The following is a 20,958-nucleotide window of genomic DNA, read 5'->3' as shown; positions in this document are numbered from 1 at the left end:
CTCTCTCTCTCTCTCTCTCTCTCTCTCTCTCTCTCTCTCTCTCTCTCTCTCTCTCTCTCTCTTAGATTTCTGTCCAGTATTCCTCAATGGGAAACCATGTTAGTTTTGTTAGCTTATTTTTATGAGTCTTATTTCTCTCTTCTGATCAATTTATCTGATTTCTCAGGTTAACTCTCTGGGGTCTAAGAGAAGAACTCTGACCTCTTTCATAGGGGAACTACTGTTTGCACAGATGCTGGCTAAAACAGTAATTCCTTACCTACTCTGAACTAAGGAGCATTGTTATGGTTCTGCAGTTCCACTTTTGGATTAGCATTTATGAGCATACCAATTTAAGATCACATTTACTAACTTTGTTTCAAAATACTAGGCATGGAATGTTCTCATACCATGAAAAAAAATCACTTATTTGACCCTGACCATGTCAGGTAGTATATTCTCTAGCATTTCATCCAAAAGGGCCTCCTATGTAACAGTTTATAATTTGAGGATCAGTATATTCGTCAATATTCTTAAAAAAGAATAGAAAAAGCCTAGATTTTTTTTTTTTTTTTGGTGCTGGGGATTAGAACCCAGGGCCTTGTGCATGCAAAGCAAGCACTCTACCAACAGAGCTATATCCCTAGCCCCCTCAAAATTCTTCAAGATAGCAGTGAACTACTAAGAGACTAAAAAAACTTTATATTTTAAACCCCTTACCAATTCTTCACTATCCAACTACTTATAAAATTTCCCCTTCAGTGGTCCAATTTTATTTGCTCAGTTCCAACTTATTGGTTAGAGAGAGGTTAAAATTTAAAACAAAACAGAGCAAAAATTATAATCCTTGGCCATCTGTTGAAAGCATAATTTAAGAGTGAAAGACACACTGTGTGGGTTGTATGTATGTTACCCTCTGCAGAGCCGTTCATTTCTTTGTGTTCTGCTCTTACCAACAGCAATTTGGTGGTTTCCATTCTTCTTTCCATCTTTATTAGACTTCCGAGTAGAAAGCCTTAAAATTTTCCCCTAAAAAGTATTTTGCTCTTATCTTTTCTGGGTGTTGGTTAGAAAGAAAGAGATGTCCAATAAACATTTGGAAGACAGTATGTAAAAACTCTGTCATTTATAATGCCAACACTAAATGTGGTTGGGACACTCTCCTACATTGCTAGTGGCATTTTAATTAGTACAGTTTTGGAGGGAAGCAATATGCCATTGTATAGCAGGAACCACAATAATTGAATTACTCATGGACTGCTTTTAATGCCAGGAACTCAGGATGCAAAAATAAAACATCATCAGCAATAACAAAACAAAAATATGACAACGATGATGATAATGATGATTACAACTTTCATATCATCAAATTCCATGGACAATTCTTGTTCCTCAACTTTTATCTCTCTATTGCCGATCACTATTAGCTCCTTCATGGTGTGTTCTTTCTTTTTGTTTCCTTGTCCCTGAGACTCTTATTTCTTTTCCTCCTTTTCCCACTATAATTCTGATGAGGTCCTTAATCTTTTCTTCCCATAGAGACAGGCCTTCTCCAAACAGGGTTATGTCTTCTGCCTTCACTTCTGTATTCTAACCCTAGGCAAGTGCATAGATGTCCATTACACCTTCCACATAAAAATAATCCCAACATCCTCATCACCATTGAGCTCCAAATTCCACCTTTTCAAATGCCTGTTGAACACGTCCATCTGTACACCTACCTTCCTTATCTCATCTGTTTTCTCTTCTTACATCCATGACCCTAGTTTAGACCTTCAATCCTTATCAGGCCAATGGTTCCCAAAACTAACGCTCAGATTTTGAAAACATGATAACAATAAAGAGGCCCATAATTTATCTTAAACTTGTGATCTAGGTAACTGTGTTTATAACAAGTTCCCAAGTGAATTCAGTGAATAGCTGCCAGGTATCTGAGCCAAGAGTATCAACTACCTCAATGGTTTAATAGTCTCCTAGACTCTGATCATCCCTTCTTCTGCCTCCTTATTATCCATTCTACATCTTACCTTCTGGAATGCCATCCTCCCATCTCTAATTTTCCAAAACATGTGCATTTTTTAAGGCCCAGATCAAATGCTTTTTCCAAATATATTGTCTTTAATAATACCATTCAGAAGCAACTTGTCCATGGCACATGAATTAGAGAAGTACCTGGGTCTCTTATTTCACAATTTTATTTGCCAATCTATTACACACTGGATTTCAGTAGAAGACTTACAACAGGCATTAAAACCAAGTCTAAAGATAGTCTAAAGATGGTTTATAAGAGGTAACAAGCACTTTACAAAGCCTAGGAATCTCAGCAGCAAGCCAAATAAATATACTGCTACACCCACACTGATTTTTTGCCCTCAAACCAGTAACTGGATTTCTGCCTTATTTTTGAGAATTCTTCACCTTAAACCTCATTTCCTATAACTGCCCTTAGTTCCTCTAGAGCAGTCCACCTTCAGGCAAACTTCCCAGCATGCTTGGTTCTCTCTAGACAAGAAACTGCCTTGTTTTCAGCCGTGTCCTCATTCCTACACTCATCTATATGATCTCACCCAGTTTTCTGCAGGCTACACACACACACACACACACAGTCTTGTGAGTCAATAAACATTTAATCAAATATGTGTCAAAACTCTATGAAGGGTAGAAATGAATTAAAATCACTTGTCCAATGTGAATTTACTACAAATTCATTGTAGGTGATTTGGGAATAATTGTTTATGACATTATTGTTCATGTCTACGAGAACACATAAGTAAAAAACAACCTCTTATTAGAAGGTTCCACATGTCTTCTCTGTCAAATAAGTCATTAGCCGTTAATCAGACAAGAAAAATGTTTGGAACCAATATGAGCATAGTATCAAACATAAAACCTCGAATTAGTGTCCTCCCCAAATATCTGATTTTTTAAATGCCATTTTCAAAAGTAAAACAGTGAATAATAAGACCATTTCAAATCCATCATATCAATCTGTCACATTAATTAAAATTATGTCAAGTAAGTAAGAATGGTATTTAAATAATGAGTTAATGTTTTACCTCTCAGACCCAATTATTTCTTTTGTTAGGACCAGCAAAGATATTGGCAAAAATTCGCTGATGTGAGAGATAAAATTGGGACTGTGTGATGCACACTTATATCAGACTCTTTTTGAATAGGTCTTTTTCTTAATTTACTATATGAGAATATTCCCTCTATTGGCTAACCCTGAGCCGTAACACAGGCTCCAATTTGGGCCATACTAAGCCACATAGGAAGTCCATCTGTGCTGGATTCAAAAGGAAATGTAGGACTCCATCTTAGGATGAGGAAATGCTTTCCTCCAATCTTACACGGAGTCCTGCTGCCAAGCAACAGTTTCTCTAGAAGGATGCTCAGCCTCCCCTTGCTAAAACAGATGCTAACTTTGTTAGTATAACCGTATGGGTATATATAGTACCTTCTGCCTGAAGACGGGATGATAAGATAAATTTGGAACCAATCAGTTACTGTGCTACAAAAAGAGAAAATACTATGGTGTAAATTGTATCTTATTTTTCAAACACAGTGATTTTTAATCAACCTTGAATCAGTTTCTTTAGTCACCCTTAAGTCCAATTAGCTGGGGGGCATTCTGCCAACTTCTCTTTCCATAGTGATAACTTGAAATTTTTGATAAAAATTTAATAGTCTCATTCAATTTCTCCATAGTCATGCATTATTTTATTTTACTTTTTCACTATTACAAATCATCTCTAATGCCCTCCCTTTAGTTTCCTATTCATCTATCTTGGAAGATAATGATGTTTTCACAAAGTAAGTCAAAAGTTCTCTGAGGCTTTCAGAGAGTCCTGCAGAATCTGATTGCGGAGAAAGACGAAAGTTCGGGTTTTCTGTTGGGTAGGAGGCCAATGTGACCCTGAGAATTTTCTTCTCCTGAGGACACCCAGAAAAGAAAGTGGTGTCTACATGCAGCCAGCACAAGTTCCCCACAAACAACTTATTCTAGGCCAATCTAATCTCCTTATTTGAGTGTTCACCAGAGAAAGGCTGAACAAACAAACAAACATATGAACTTTATTTCAGTGTTCTGTCAACAAGAATTAATTGTCGTCTCTACAGATTCTAATGCAGAAACTGTTCCTTTCACCCCTGAATCCTCATCTGGAGTGAAGCCGAAGGCCTAAATGCCCTCCTCTGCTTTTCCTTGGTACCTGTGTGTCCACACAGTGTCTCAGAAGACATCTGTCCACCTGCTCATTTGAAGTTCCCCAAGGAAGGGTTTCACCTCCCTAGAGAAATCCTACAGCTTTAAGGATTTTTGGCTAACACATGCTGATAATTGGGAGGACACAAAAAAATAAAAATTACGGGACTGTGTTAGAGGCAACTGGGGAAATTTGAAAATGGTGTCATTAGATAAGGTGAATATACATCGAAACCAAAATAGAGACATTTGACTAGAAAAGCAGGTTAATACTGTGCACAGTCAGATGCCATTTATCATATATATGATGATATAAAGATTATATGAAAGAATACATAGTTTGGTGTTGAGAGTGCTCATCTCTGATGGTAGAAACAGGATGTTTTTATGTTCTTACTTTGACTCGTTTATATTTTCTAATTGTATGAAATATTTAAGTATTGTTTCAGGAATAATCAGATTATTACAAATAAAATGTTGGGGGCTTGAATGTTTCTATGAGAAATAGACCTTAATGATACTGTTAGAACTACAGATAGTCAAATGAACAAAGTAGAAATCATTTTTATTACCACACTCATGCCACTTCTTCTTTTTTATTTTTTTTATTTTTTTGGTATCAGGGATTGAACCCAGGGGCTCTTAATAACTAAGCCACATCTCCAGCCCTTCTTATTTTTTATTATGAGACAGGGTCTTGCTAAGTTGTTTAGGGCCTCGCTAAGTTGCTGAGGCTGGCTTTGAAGTTACGATCCTCCTGCATCAGCCTCCCAAGTTGCTGGGATTATAGGCATGCACCACCATGCCCAGCCTCATGCCACTCCTTTTTTAAAAAATATTTTTAGCTGTATATGGACACATCTACAGCTAAATATTTTATTTATTTTTTTATGTGATGCTAAGAATCGAACCCAGTACCTCACACATGCTAGGCAAGCACTGTACCACTGAGCCTCAATCCAAGCCCCCCATGCCACTTCTTATGAAAAGCAAATGTCAGAAATTGCTCCTTCTGACTATTTAGTATTGTAAGAGGGGATTGCACAGTATGCTATCACATCGAGAAATGCTTATCTTTGAATTAATTTTGAAGGTTTTCCTTTATGAATCAGGTTTGAGATATAGTGCAGCCTATGTTTTAGTGTCCAGGCAAACTTTATGAGGTCAATAAGCATTCCTAGGTTTCTTCAGTCTTTGTTGCTGTGAACCCTAGAGGTTCCTAGAGGAACCCCAACCAAACAAGAGAAGAGTCTGGTGCAAAGTTCCCTGTGAGCCATATATGTAAAGGAAAGAATAAACGTGAGCTCAGTGATCATCATTTAGATAGACTCATTTCTGGTTGAATATCTGGTTTGTGAATAAATGCTGAGCAACCCAGAAAGTGGTCTCTAGGGACATAGACTATAATCTGTCCTTGGCCTAATCCTTCAACAATTTTGCACTATTAGTGAATAATAGTGCAATATAGGTATGCTTATCAGATTTGTAAATGATACCAACATGTCCCACAAGAAAAATCTAAAGAAGATCTCCTTCCATTGGAAAAACTGATTTTTTAAAAAGTATTTTAAAAAAATACTACTACTAATAGTAATAGCTAAAATTCACATTAACTTGCTGCATACCATGCTTTCAAGCATTTTGCTGGTTTTGTTTGCTTCTCATAATACCTTTATGCAGCAGGTCATGCATCATTTATATCAATCATTATTGGTGATAATATAGGGCAGAGGTATAGATTATGAAAACTCAAATCAATCTGCCTAAGTTAAAACCTATCACTGTAACTATGTTCTGTGTGAACCTGAGAAAATTACTAATTCTTTCTGTGCTTCCCTGACCACATCTATAAAGGAGTAGGATGATTGTTCATTCATTCAATAAACATATATCAAAAGCCCACCCTATGGATTCAACTTCTAATACCACTTAGTGTCTAGTCTCCAGAAATTCATCATTTCCAAAGAAAGAGGTAAGGATTCAGTTAAACAGAAGCCATTATTCTTCAAAGGCTATAGAGAGCTAATCCTTCATTCTTGTGCATAGAAATATGAGCTATTGTCCTCAGAGTACTATTCTTTATCATACTGAGAACCATACTTCTATTCCTAGATTGTTAAGTTTTAAAATATAAGAGTATGTTTAAATTTCTCAGGCATAATATAAATATATATTGCAATGGTTACTTGTACCTTTTTCTATGCTGAATTATGGTGACACACTTTACTAAAATACTGCAACTTGAATCTATTACCTATTAATCATAGCATAGAATCCTCTTCATATTGTATTGGATTCCAGTTGAATATAGTATATTAAGGGATCTTAAAATTTATGTTTATAATTAAAACTTGCCTTCCAAGTGTTTTATTAATAAAAGTTTATTCTTTTAATCCAAGAGCTTGTTCTTTGCCCATTATGATTAACTGAGCAATGATTGATTCTACCACAACTGATCAAGAGAAAGAGAAAAATACCACAAACACAAGTTGTAAATGAAGTAGGTTATAAAGAAGCAGAAATTGCAAAACAAATCATGACACTTAAAGTTTTAAATTTTTAAAAATTAAATCATACTAATGTATTTAAAAATTACTAAATATTTCTACTCAAAACATTGACTCAAGTGCTTTTAAAATCATTGAAAGAGATTTTGTTATACTGTTTTTAAAGCACTATTTGAACATTTTCTCTCTAATAGGATACATGAAACATGCTAATTTCAGATTAACTAGTCACAAGTATTAAAAGAAATGTTTGCCAATTTTGGCTCTCCAAAAAAAAAAAAAAAAAAATCTTAGTTTGGGTTTGAAGTGTTAGTGGGTGAATGACAGAATTTATGTGCAACTTTAGGTATAACCAGATGTGTTAATCTGATTTCCAAGTTATCTTCTGAAAGATTTTCCTTTTTTTAAGAGTCCACATTCCACACAAAGAAGCCAATTTTTGACTATAGAATTATATTCGTAGCTCTTTCCAAACTCTTTTCTTAGCCTCAGGTTTTATGAAGTGTTAAAGTTAACAGTAATTGTTTTCAAAGATGTTACTTCTATATAGAAAGGCATTCCAAGTGGATTTTTTAAAACCAGAATAAATTCTGCTGCAATTTTATTCTCATATCTGTGTTATTAAGGCAAAAATCATAAATTTGAGTGGAATTCTCCTAAGTTCAAAACAAGGGCAAGTTTTACTGAGCTATTCCTAGTGCATTCTTCTCAAGCAAACTGTGCTCAGTTTTTCTGAAAACTGTCATTTTCCCACTGCCAAGTTTCTTGCAGTCCTGTGAAACCTGCACTTAGCAAGAGATTTACTCATTGACTTCTAGTTACTCACTCTTGCCAGAACTTTCCCATGAAGAAACAAAACTCGTTGGAGTTTGTGTGGGGTGGGAGTGAACTGCCCTTCTTTCAAAGTGATTCACTAAGTTAAGAAAGACATCTTATAGGGAAGTAAAATAAATGAAGAGTGATGTTCTCTGAGAAGGAATAATTGCTACTGTCCCCAGAGTATTAACAGCGTAGGTCAGTTTTCTCTAGAAAGTTTTTCAAAAGGGCTCATCAACTGTGAGTGAAGTCAGTAATAGAATTTAATGCTGCCAACTTCACCCCTTGAAGCTAAGCAGTAATGACACCCAACGATCATTGTGTAGAAACAGTCAACTATGTTAACTTAATGATAGGCCAATGGACCCCCTAAGGAACGTGATTATATTATGCCAGCTCTTGAATAGATGTTAGATCCGATACAACTGTGTTATTATTATTTTCCCCCTCAAAGACCTTTTGAAAACTGTTCAAAGCAAAAGATGACAGAAGCCATATGCTGCCCCAGATCGTAAAGGCAACTGCTAAAATAAACCAGCTTTATGCCCCCAAAGACTACTTTCATTTTTCTCAAATGGAAAATAGTGTCTACTGTTTTTGAAAGGCCTTATTAAAACAGAATATTCAAGTCTGAAGCACATCAACAGGCAGATATGGGTGAAAGAATTATTGTCTTATATGTTGGTTTCTATAAGGCAAAAAAAAAAAAAAAATGCCTAGACTACTGGTATCCTCACATCCATGATTTTGTCTTCTAAATTGCCTAGGTCTCTATGCAAGCAATGTGCTTTCAGAAGAATTTGCTTATGATAATGCACTAGATGAAAAAAGAGAAATAAAAATTTTTAACTCTCCTTCAGTAACATATGGTGGCAAATGTTGTCAGGTAGACAAGGTTCAAAAGGGGCATAGCTGAGCTAAAAGGCTGATTTGTTAGAAGAGTACTGCTGAGAATGGCTGTTTCTTCCTTTATCTGAAGCTTGATTAAAGTATTTAAGGATCTTTTAAAAATTAAGGGTCAAAGCCAGAGGTCACAAACTGAGAGCTCTCAGGCCAAATCTGACCCATAACTGCTTTTACCAAATGTTACTAACATTTGATGTTTAAACACCTAGTGCATGAATTCTGGTGAAAACTGTAAGATGTGGAAAACTTGGGTCCAGATTTCCAGGTGAGCAAAACCACCTTGAGTCATCAGGAGGCACCTGGCCTTCTTAAAAGGGGTACTTGCTAACCAGCTGCTATAGGCCTCACCCCACACCCACTTATATCACCTACCTATGGGCACCTGCAAGTGTGAATTCTGGTAAAGGCAATTAGATTAAGAGAGTTATCATGACTGTATCTGTATTAATGAAACTTCTTTTATCTTTTCACATTTCTACCTTTCAAATATCCCTTGGGTGATCAAATTAGAGGATGTCTAAAACCTCACTCAGAAGTTATATAATCTATGAATATTGATGGTGTAATAAAAGTTTGGCAACTGATTCACTGAACAGAAATAGTCAGCCCTTTTAACAACAACAACACTGTGGGGACTGAATTCTCAAATTAGTCAACTCTATTAAGCAAATGACAAGATGTTTGAAAAATTAAATTTATAGTTAACCAAAGCAGAATAGTAAATAATGAAAAGCTGGCTATACCTTCAATTTACCTTCAGTCCTTTCCTGCTTCTTTTAGTCCTAAGCTAATGGAATGTTTATGTTGGCTAAGAAAGACACATGGCCCTAAATTAGCCCACTCTCACTCCAAGAAGGATGATATATCAGCTTATCACTTCTAGTGTTCAAAATCATTGCTACGCCACTAAAGCTAGCAGCTAGCACGAATTTAAACAAATGACCCAGCACACTTGAAGATGCATGCACATTTGACAGTGTCTTAACAGTGCGGTTTTATGTCCTCGGGATCCCACCCTTGTCTTTCAAAGAGACAATTCTTACCTTGTTAGTGGCCCCAGGTCGCCTGAGTCTTGGCTTCCAGCTTCACTGGGGGTGCTCACTGATTTCGAGGAGGGAGACATAGGGGTTGGGACTAAATAATGAAAATAACAGGTATCCCATGTTAAAAAATGCAACGGCTGCACTGGTGAAGAGCAGTGTCAGACAAATCAAAACAAATGGGCCCAAATTAAAGTGGTTGTATGGCCAGGAGAGATTGAGATGGGATAAGAAAAAGAAAAAAGAAAAGAAAAGGAAAGAAAAGGAAGAAAGTCAAGTGAATTTTTCATTTTGTAAATTAAAATTTGAAATGAATTTAGACAGAATTGACTTGGGGATTCTGAGGCCATGTCCACCCTAACAAAGTAAAATGGAGAATCAAAACGGCTATCCAGATAATTCAAGTCAAATATCTCTCTTGTATGAACTATCCAGATAATTCCAATTCTTCACTTTATTTTGTTAGTATAGATGTGACCTATTAAAAAATAAAATGGGGTGTCTATAAAACTTTAAAAGATCATGAAATATGTGATCCTGAATGATTTTAAATGGCCAAGGAAGTCAGAAAATCAGCCCTATGTCTGCCTGGGGAGGGAAATGTATTACTGGTGGCATATAAACTATTCTGCCACTAAAGACAAAGTGACAGAGAGGAAGGGTAAATTTGAACCTGGTAATTTAAAAATCCTTCTCAAAACAAAGGAAAATTCCAGGCTGCTTTATTTTTACACTTAATTAATAGTTTCATCCTATTGTACCATTTACTGCATTTGGGACTTTTTTCCTTTGTTTCTGGCAGCCCTAAGAGGCAGTGCTTTGGACCCAGAAGTCAATGCCTGCTCTGAAGACAGGAGAAAAAAGTTCAAGGATCAAGGTTGGCATGAGCTGAAAAATCTGAGAGCAAGGATAATAAAGAGAGAACTAAAGGAAATGAAAATATATTTTTCTTCTCCATCCTTCAGATACATGCCAAATGTCTTTCAGAGAGAAGTGGTACCAAATAGCCAAGATGGCTCCAGGCCAGATGATTCAATGGGTTCTTAATATCGCACAAGCCAAAGAAGCCATATGGGCAGAAAGAAACTTCAATACAGAAATGTAGATTTCCATTTGGTTTCAATCATGTGCAATTTCCTTTTATTTATTTAATAGGATAAAGGACTTAACTATTTTGTCCAAATCCTATAGCACAATGGCAGATCTGTCAAGAAGCTGGGAATTTTCATGTGGTTCCACAATTAATTCACCAATTATCCTCCATGCTAAGTCAGAGGGTAAGCCAAAGAGACAGACAAAAAATGAAAATGGGGTCGAGCCTTGCCAGGGCCCCTTAGCAGGCTTGGAGGAACAGTTGAGAAGTTGGTTATGGTTTAAGGTTGGTTAACTGTTTTGTTCTTAAAATTTAATTATTGGCTTTATATAGGGCACAAAACAGGATCTACCACTACTGTGTCTAACCGGTGTTGACATAGCAACAGCATTTCAAAGACTATTTTGAGGTACAAATATAACTGATTGAAAAGTGTCCGATTTATGTCACATATCATCTTAGTTCAAAGAAGTTTGCCAGCTTCTCAAAGATGGTACATCACTCAAATAATCCCTTGGTTACATCTTATAAGACATAAAGAAGCTAAAAAAAAATCTAATTTTATTAAGGATTATTATTTCATTGTCAGACACATGATTTTTAATCTACTATAAATTGAGATTGAGTACAAAGCTTTTTAGTAGTATTTTAGTTTTACATGTATGCATTAAATTATACCAAGAGATACTTAGGAATTTGTAGGATTACATAGACTTTTTCTTTCTTTTTTGGGGGGAGAGGGGTGCAGTTCTGGGGATTGAACTCAGGGACACTCGACCATTTAACCACATCCCCAGCCCTATTTTGTAATTTATTTAGAGACAGGGTCTCACTGAGTTGCTTAGCACCTCACTTTTTGCTGAGGCTGGCTTTGAACTCACAATCCTCCTGCCTCAGCCTCCCAAGCTGCTGGGACTACAGGCATGCACCACCACACCCGGCCATAGTCTTTTCTTATTCATATTGTTAGGAGCATTTGTTGCACATGGATTATTTCTATTCTTATTTTATGTTACTATGGAAACAAATGAAATTTCATTTTAATATAAAAGTCAGTGATAGAATTAGAAGACAATTAAATATTTTAAACAGATCTGATATTGTATCTATTTCCAAGTATTATTTTAAAAGTTTTTTTTTCCTATATTGGGTATCATGTAGTTTTACAGACACCCTAGTATAACTCTTAAATATATGAAAAATAAAAGGATTAAAGAAAAATAAAATAACTTATCACATGAAGGGTATATAGGTAAATGACAGAATAAGCACATGCACAGTTATCTTTAGCACAAAGAAAACAAATAGTTCAATATGCAGACCTTAGTGATAGGGAGTTCATGGACAAGCAACTAGGAATGAATGAGTTGGAGGAGGGTACTGAGGTGAGAATGCCAATTAGAAATGAAATCAAGGTATTTGAGAGAGTCAGATAAATTTAAACTTGTTCATTAGCTGCTGATCTGCCACCATTATAAATTCTCTTCAAATTTCCCACTGATCTATTTTCATTATAAAACAACTCTATGCCTGCCGTGGTTGTAGATTTTAAGGAGGATTCACAGCATTTAGAGAGGCAAAGAGAAGTTGGGATTCATCAGTGAAAATAAAGAACAATTTAATAAAAAATTAATTCCAAGATTTCTTATATTTCCCAAGTGGCAACTCATTTAACAAGTAACAAAATAATCTAATAATAACACAATGGCAAAGTTCGACTGTGTGATTCATCAATAAGCAGCAAATTGCTGATGACTCTACAACCATTCCTCCCATCTCCTTCCAGCCCCCTCAGTTCCAAAAATGCATGCACCCTGAACCATAAGCCATAGAATTACTTAAAAATAAAAATACTAAAGCTAAAGACATAAACGAATAGTAAATGTTGGACATGGTATATCCTACTCAAGTTCAATTTGAGAAATAGTAGCACAAAACACTGTTAAGTACCTAGAGGGGGCTCCGGCGATATACCAATGCTTTGGAGCAAAGCCTCCGTCTCTCGTCGTTTGCGATCCAGATCAGAGTCATCTTGAACAGGTTCTTTCTTCTGCTGCAGATCCGCCTAAAAAGCATGGATGTCGGTAAGAAAAGTTAAAAACATCACTAAATGTGTACTTTTCCTGGCTGAAACAGAAAGTGGGAAATGCCAGGCAGAGAAGCCAGGCAAAAGCCCTAATAGATTCCCTCAAATGTATGAAGGATGAAAAAAATACCGCAACTGCTCATTTAATAATTACTGACCCATTGTTCTCTCTTGATTGAAAGTTTTCTCCCATCTCTACCCCGTGGCATCAAAGGTTTTCTTGCCCAGTTTTGAAAGAAACCATCAAAGCCAACTATTTCTTTCTTTTTTTTTTTTTAAACACCATGACAGTTTCTTTTTTTTTTTTTAATATTTATTTTGTAGTTTTCAGTGGACACAACATCTTTGTTTGTATGTGGTGCTGAGGACCGAACCCGGGCCGCACGCATGCCAGGGGAGCGTGCTATTGCTTGAGCCACATCCCCAGCCCCCAAAGCCAACTATTTCTGACTGGGGCTGTGAATTTTTCAAAAAGAATTCTGTACGTTGTTTAGAACTCCTTGTCCCTCCTGGGACATCAGTTCTTTATGAGTGTATATCTATAAAATTCATGCCCCCTATTTGGGATTGTGGAAACAGCAATTCTTGGAATTTGGATGAAAAATCAAGTTATTTATGAAAATCTATAGCTGTATAATACACTATTTGTACTGGTAGTGTAAACTGATGGTGGTTTAAAATACAGTGGGCTAAACTCTATTAAGGCAATACAGACTTAACAATACAATAGTGCTGTAAATCTTGTTGCTTGATTCTGATATATTAGGATTCCACTCAACATGTTAACTTAACGAAGAAAATTATCATATAGAAAAATACAGTGCAAAAAATCCTTTAGGAATTCCTTTCATGAATTCTGCCTAACACACACCACATGGGCATCCTTAAATCAGATTGTATCCCCGGTTTGTGTTTTTACAAAATCATGACAACTTAAAATGCAATTTAATGAAGATCAACAGAGGTATTCTGGGAGAAATTTTAAAATTCCAGGTCTTTCCTCCTTTTTAAAACATAATTATTACTCCAGAGGAGGTATTTCCCTCTATCTCCAACATGAGAACATTGATGTGTAGATACCTTGCAAGAAAGTTTTGTGAGCTTACAGGAGTGAAGCTGTCTTCAAGCTTTTCAGAAACCAACTATCCAGTGACCAGACATCCCTTCTCCAGGGCAAATGGGCACCCTAACAGGTACATTGTCTCCACCAGACATACAAAGCATAATTCGTATCTTGGCATCTGAAGTAGAAAGAGTTCATGAAAGCTTTGACTTATCTCCAGATGGTAACTTATACCCTGATTATAAGCTAAGTGCATCTTTGGCTCTGGACCCAACGCTTCTGTTATTGTTCACTTTGGGTTTAAAATGCACACATAGTTTTTAAGGCTATCTGTCATTAGAGAGAAAACTGTTGTTATGTAGGCCAATAACTGCTAAAGAGACTACTAGAGAATTTTAGCCCTCTCACATAAGCTCAGATTTTGAAATGGCACATTACCAGTAAAGATATTAAAGTTCATCTTCTTTTCCAATTGAAATATTTAAACTACTAAAGCAGTTCCAACGTTTGTGTACAACAGAGGTGGAGACAAAGCTGAGATGAGAGGATGCTGCAGAGGAAGGATCTCTATCCACATTTGTCAGAAAGTCAAAAGGTGGGAGGAAGAAAGAGGGAAATAGAAGAAAAGGGAATTACCAGAGGAGCTACTGAAAGACAAATAAAATAAAAGTGAAATTTGCCTTCAGAATCCAATGTAGAATAGTGTGGTGTTACAAGACAGTGTTTAGCCATAACTGAACTGTCAGCTTTACTGAGAGCAGGCACTTGATTGCTTTGTAAACTACAATATGCTCACATCTAGATCAGGGCCTAGCACATAGTAAATACTCAATAAAAATGTGCTGAATGAAGGCATCAGCTATCTGCCTTTGGTGAGTATTGTTTTACAATTATAGAATCTTAGATCTATACATCATTTAGGCTGATTCCCATCAACTATATATCCCACCCAGGAATCTCTTTTACAATACTAGCATTAGACCAAGACACCTAGACATCTAAAGACCCAGCACTCACAACAAACCCACTTCCAGGTGCTAGCATCAAAGATATATTTAATTTTCCCTCATTCTTTCAACAAAAATGTATCAAAGGACAAGAGTATCAGTAAGAAATCAAACTGAGAAGTCCTAATAGAGTTTTCATAGAGTAAATAGAAAAAGATCTGCCTAATCTTTTGCTTTTGAACAAACTTAAGGCATTTCATTCAAAACTTTCTGTCCTAGATATCCTGTGCAGAAAGGCACAAGATCTATTTTTGGTTTGGGGGATTTATTCTAATTTTAACCAGCAAGCTTTCAAGAAGCACAGTAAAGAGAAAATCACATGTCAACACATATAACCTCATGTTGTGCAAAAACAATATCCCTGAGCTCCAACTCCAAATTTTCACGTCAGCACAAGGAGCCTCTGCAACTCGGGTCTCCATTAAACTCCTTTTTAATTGTTTAACTTAACTTAAAGAAGAAAATTATCATATAGAAAAATACACCATACAATGACATTTATTAAAAAGAATAAACATCCATCCAGATGTAATAGAAGAAGGGGAAAGTTATCAACACTCAATGTTGACCATGAAAAATGCAAATAGTTAACTGGGGCTTATTGTAAATGCAGATTGTTACCGGTTAGCAACTTAAAATAAAATGTTACTTCATTTAAGACAATAATACGGAATATCCTAATCATGAAATTTTTTATTTTTCACATGTAAATACTACAGAATCCTACTGTTTTAATGACTCAACAAGGAGTGATTCTGTAGCACTAGTAATTAAAAATCTGCAAGGTGACTTTCCCAGCAAGTGAAATTTTTGTTTGTGTGGAGTAATCACAGCTGAGACCCAGAAAGAAAAATCAAAGACAGAAAATTTGCCAACTGAGAATTATCTATCAGTCACTTTTCAAAGACAGTTCCACATTTATTAGAGGGACAAGTGAGGACAGGTTAGGAAACTCAGGTACATCCTACCTTCTAGCAATTCGGCTTAAGGCCAAGGACAGAGTAAAACTTCAGGGTGGCCACCATTAAACTCACCTCACTGCATGAAAGCCATTTTTTTTTTATGAAATTGGGCCTGTGTCTTAAATGGTGGCCACTATATTTATTTTTAAATCAGATTTCATCCATAATACCACAGCCAAGAAAGCATGACATCCAAAGGAGCAGAGGGTGGCAATTTTATATATGTACACAGTTTTCTGGGTTCTGTGGAGATAATCAACTTGGGTGGTCCTGACTCTAGTTTTTCAAAGTCATGGCAAAGAAAGTCACTCAGGTTAGCATTAAAGAGCATCTTTTTTCTTTTTAATTCTAAATTTATTTGTTTTACTTGATAAGCCTAGAGAATCTTTTTATAAACAACGTTATAAGAGTATGGCTCACTTTCTACAAACAACCCAAAAATTGGCAAATTTTAAACTTAGGAGCCAATGACAGTGGCCAGTTGATGCAGCACTGTAAGAACTCAGGATTAGAAGCTTCCAAAGAAATATGAATCTGCAGAATAAAACTTCAGATACTTGGAAAGAGTGTCTTGGACCAGCCTCTCCAGACATGCTCAAACTAGTTTATGTTTATTATTCACTTATTATTCATTATATTTTATTGAAGGTCTACTACCTGGCAAAACCTGTGCTATTCAATGCTGAAAACAACAACTATAAACAAAACAAAACCAACATACAGACTTGTGCTCCCAAACTTGCCATCTCTGGGGACAGAAAGACAATTGAGGAAGCAAATGTAAAACTCTGTGCTAAATGATTTGATAAGGAGGCTGGGGCTGGGGCTCAGTGGTAGAGCACTCACCTAGCATGTGCGAGGCACTGGGTTCGATCCTCAGCACCATATAAAAATAAATAAATAAAATAAAGGCATTGTGTCTGACTACAACTAAGAAAAAATTTAAAAAATGGTTTGATAAGGTCAAGGATAGAACACAGATCTAACCTCATGATGGGTGGATAAAGGTATCAGCATGAGCTTTCTGGAGAAAGTGACATTTGAGATGAGAATAGAAAGACATGCAGTTAAGAGCCAGGTGAAAAACAATAGGGAGAAAGAGAAGAATATGAAAGGAAAGAGAATTTTAAAGGTTTTTAAAATTATAATTATTAACACATACTAATTATACAAATTAAGAGGATTCACTGTGATATTTCCATGCACACAGGCATCATGTGTTGATTCTTTTTCATCCTCTCTACTTCTATTCTCTATCCCAGTCCCCAACCTCCTTCCCAGTCCCCTTTAGTTGAGAAAAGAGTTTTATAAACTCCACATCAACAGAGTGTTGTCCAGAATGCCATAGAAAATTGTCCCAAACTTTCTATGACAACTTGATGCCACAAGTGGAAAATTCCACACAATGAAATTTTGTTTTGTGCACAAAATTATTTAATTTTTAAAATTACCTCTAGGTTATGTGTATAAGCTACATACAAAACATAAATGAATTCCATGTTTATTTAGACTTGGGTCTCACCCCCAACACATTTCACTGTGTATATGTAAATATTTCAAAACCTTAAAAATCCCCAATCCCAAGCATTTCAGATAAGAGACACTCAACCTGAAACTGAATCTGGCTAGAATATGGATTTAGGGTGAGAAAAGAGTTTGGTTCCATCTAGAACCTGGTGATCAATGAAAATTGTGGAGGGGGTGGAGAAAGAATTATCTAAGGTTTCTGCTTTGGATACCTGACTGATTGAGGGGTCCTTCAGGAACTAGAGATAAAGAAGGGCTACTTCTAAGACGTAGATCTTATTTCCTTATTTGAAAAAAAAAAAAAGACTTCAGAAAAGATTACTTCCTGGCTTCTTCTGGCTACAAAATACTATAATCCCATGAAACTAGGGGTCTTGAATTATAGGATCTTTGAATAGTGGGGCATTTTTGGAAAACGCCTCTCACCAGGAGTGGTGCTGAGCAGTGTGTGCAAATCCATTCTGTGGGGTCCTGGTCACTGGTTGCTGGTCTTAGAAGCAGAATGTGATCTGTTGCTTACTGATTTGTTTCACTGCTCTGTAGTATCTTCTTGAATCTGCTCAGAACTCTGAGAAAAGTACCACTCTTTTCTTCATGTTATAGAGGAGGAAATAGGCTCATAGAAGACCTCATTAAAGGCCATTCTATGAGGAGTCAAGTTCAAATTAAAAAAACAAAAAACAACAACAACAACAACAAAAAAAACACCCTCTGTGCATAACTACTAGGCATTACTGCCCTCTGTCTGATTATACTGGTCACATAGAACAAACCAAGTCAGCACAGTTTGTGAAAGATGTTTACGTTAAAGACAGGAAAGATCTTTTTAAGGAGAGAAAGACTATAAAGAAAGAAGATTTAAAGCCAGGATAGCTCTCAAAGATGATGTAGTCAGTGTGTTGCAAAATCCAACCCTTACTTGGATTTTTTGAAACAGAAACTGAGAATCAGACCTGAGGACTCTGAATGGCCATGTGACTCTGTGGAGCAAGGTTGAGTTAACATGGCCTTAACCGCCCTTTCTTCTGCTTAGAAATGAGGCATCTAAGACCTTAAGTGACTCTAAGTCCAGAACCAGGTAGAGGCAAAGAAACATCTAGAGTCCAGGTAGTCTATACTCCCCACCACCCGCCACCTCAATCTCCCAGGACTCTTTTCGCAGTATAAGAGGCTAAATCTCTATCAGGCAAAACTTCATGGTGTGGAAGCAAAAGGGGTACCCAGTTTCGATCAGTCTGGTTTGCCTCTAATTTCCCCAAAATGTGCAAAAGGAACAAGATGAGGCAGACAGCATAATTTGGAACCAGATTTCCTGTATCACATCATCTTTTGTGGTAATTCTGTGAAATTCGAGTTGGATATTAGAATGTCAGTTTAAAAGGAAACCAGTTATTAGTAAAGTATAACAGGTGGTTTAAAACTACACTAAGTGTTGACGTTTGAAGGAAAGGAAACATAATCACTTAATGCCTTTTTTGGCTGCGCGTAGAAATGAATAGCCATTCCTTGTCAATTCTCACCTCTATTTCACCCAAAAACTGCATACATAACAGCAAAGATCTCCAAGGGAAAACCATTACACATGATGTCAAGGACAGATAAATGATCACATCAATCAAAGTGTAATGGTGTGGAGAGATGGGAGATGCCAGAGGGCTGAAATGCAATTGCAATTATGTTTTACTTTGTTGGAAAATAATAATTGTTAAAAAAAGAATCTGTTACTTTGGTCTCACAGCCTTGTAGTATAAAACAACACTTATTTAGATTGCAAGGCATTAAATACATTTTCTTTTTCCTTGAAGAAAAATGTAGGGAAACAGCTGTGGTTTCTGTATACACAAGTGTATCACCCTACACGATGTTTTCTTTGTAGGAGACTATGCAAGATTATCTTTGGCATCTGGTTTGTGTAGGAAGCATGGGCTATTTCTAAACTGCCACAACAAATTGGGGAATTAAAAATAAATTATTTCTTGGATTTAAATAGTGACATGACAGCCAGGCACTAAACTGAGAGTTGAGAGACTTTAATTCTGGATCTAGCAGCAGAAAAGCTGCATTTTACCTCTGGATACTTCCTGCTTTGTTGACATCAAAAGGGGACTCAATGGAAGGTCTTTAAAATTCCTTTCAGTTCTAACACTTAATATGCTATATCCTATACTACCCCATCCATTCTCTCACCTCCTTTCCCCTCAATCAAACCTAGGATTCTTATCTACCATGAAAATATATACCATATAGGCATCAATGGAAATCCATCAGAATCATTTTCTATTTTTCTTCTGAAATATCTAAAATAGTCTCTCTCTCTCTCTCTCTCTCTCCTTTCTCTCTCTCTCTCTCTCTCTTTCTCTCCCCCCCTCCCCTGCCCAGTACTAGGGATTGAACCCAGAAGCACTTTACCACTGAACCACATCCCAACCCTTCTTATTTTTCTTTTTGAGACTTGGTCTCACTAAGTTGCTTAGGGTCTTGCTAAATTGCTGAGGCTAGCCTCAAGTTTGCAATCCTCCTACCTCATCCTCCCAAGTCACTAAGATTACAGGCATGCGCTACCATGCCCAGCTAAAATAGTTTTGCTGGTCATTTTTTAAAATAATCTTGTATTAAAACTGACACTTGTTAAGTACTAACTATACTTTGGGTACTGTTAAGATTAACTCTCTTTATCCTCACAAGCCCACAAAATAAATATATTCTCATTTTTAAGGATAGGAGAATGAGGCATGGAAAGGTCAAGAAATGTCTGACAATAGATCCCAGACTACCTTTAGGGTTCTATTCAAGTTTGGGGAGAACCTTGGGTTTCAGATAGCAATGACCTTATCTTTCTGAGGACATAGATACCCACTCATTTTATCCAGATATCCAAAAAGGATTCTTTGAAGGGGTCCTATTTATCCATTTGACCAGTCCTTCAGAACCAAGTGATTTTCTTCTTACCACACAACACCCACACCCCAACCTCCAGTATTTACCTCTTTCTTTTTCCTCTCCTCTTCTTTCCGTTTCTTCTCTTCTCTTATCTGTGCTAAGCGCTGCTTTTTGCGCTCAAGCTCAGCTTTTAAGTCACTTTTGTCAGACATGTTGGTTTCCTTGGAGAAAAAGGGAAGAAAGGTGAACATATAACTTTTTATATTATCATTGCAAAAATCATTCAAAAGGAAATGCAGCTTGAAAATGGGATTGGGGTGTATTAATAGGTCATATTACTTAGCCTATGTTGAAGAATCAAAAACAAATTAAGTTAAATCTGGTCTGACTCTACCTAAATCTTCCCTTATTATGCAGGCATAAATGTCTGAAGAAATATAACATTATCATCTGATCTGAAACGAATAGTAAATTACTTCCGAACAGGCAATTCGGGTGGGAGGGGAAGGGAAGGGGCATGGGTTAGACATGATGGTGGAATGTGATGGACATTATTATCCAAAGTACATGTATGAAGACACGAATTGGTGTGAATATACTTTGTATACAACCAGAGATATGAAAATTGTGCTCTATATGTGTAATAAGAATTGTAATGCATTCCGCTGTCATATATAAATAAAAAAATTAATTTAAAAAAATAGACAATGCATCTCCTGTACAAGTTTCTTACAAATAAACCAAAGGAAAGCATCAAAAAATAATCATCATCACGAACTGTAGTTCAGATGGTAACGGGGCAATCCATCTCCACTCTGAGAAAACAGGTGCCATGAATCCTGAGAGACCTGTCCTGCCCAAATTTCGATAGACTCTATAAACATTCCT

At 36.4% G+C, this 20,958-nt stretch overlaps 1 protein-coding gene across 5 annotated transcripts in view; it reads right to left on the bottom strand.

The window, feature by feature from the left end:
* The window catches only part of Dync1i1 (dynein cytoplasmic 1 intermediate chain 1), a 264,774-nt gene extending 244,482 nt beyond the window's left edge, over positions 1–20,292 (bottom strand). For 2 of the 5 annotated variants that reach the window (XM_048785965.1, XM_048785968.1), the window contains exons 1-3: positions 20,175–20,292; positions 12,496–12,610; positions 9,456–9,597 (exon numbers count right to left, since the gene is read on the bottom strand). In XM_048785965.1, coding sequence (XP_048641922.1) covers positions 9,456–9,597; positions 12,496–12,610; positions 20,175–20,282 — 365 coding nt within the window. In that variant the 5' untranslated portion in view covers positions 20,283–20,292. The remainder of the gene's footprint in view (positions 1–9,455; positions 9,598–12,495; positions 12,611–20,174) is intronic. The other 3 variants (XM_048785966.1, XM_048785969.1, XM_048785964.1) reach the window with 2 other exon arrangements.
* Between the last annotated feature and the right edge of the window lie 666 nt (positions 20,293–20,958).

The sequence above is a fragment of the Marmota marmota genome, unplaced genomic scaffold, assembly GCF_001458135.2.
Source record: "Marmota marmota marmota unplaced genomic scaffold, marMar, whole genome shotgun sequence".
In the NCBI taxonomy this organism is placed as follows: Eukaryota; Metazoa; Chordata; class Mammalia; order Rodentia; family Sciuridae; genus Marmota; species Marmota marmota.
The sequence above is the reverse complement of the archived record's forward strand: the minus strand, read 5'-3'. Positions and strand labels throughout refer to the sequence as shown.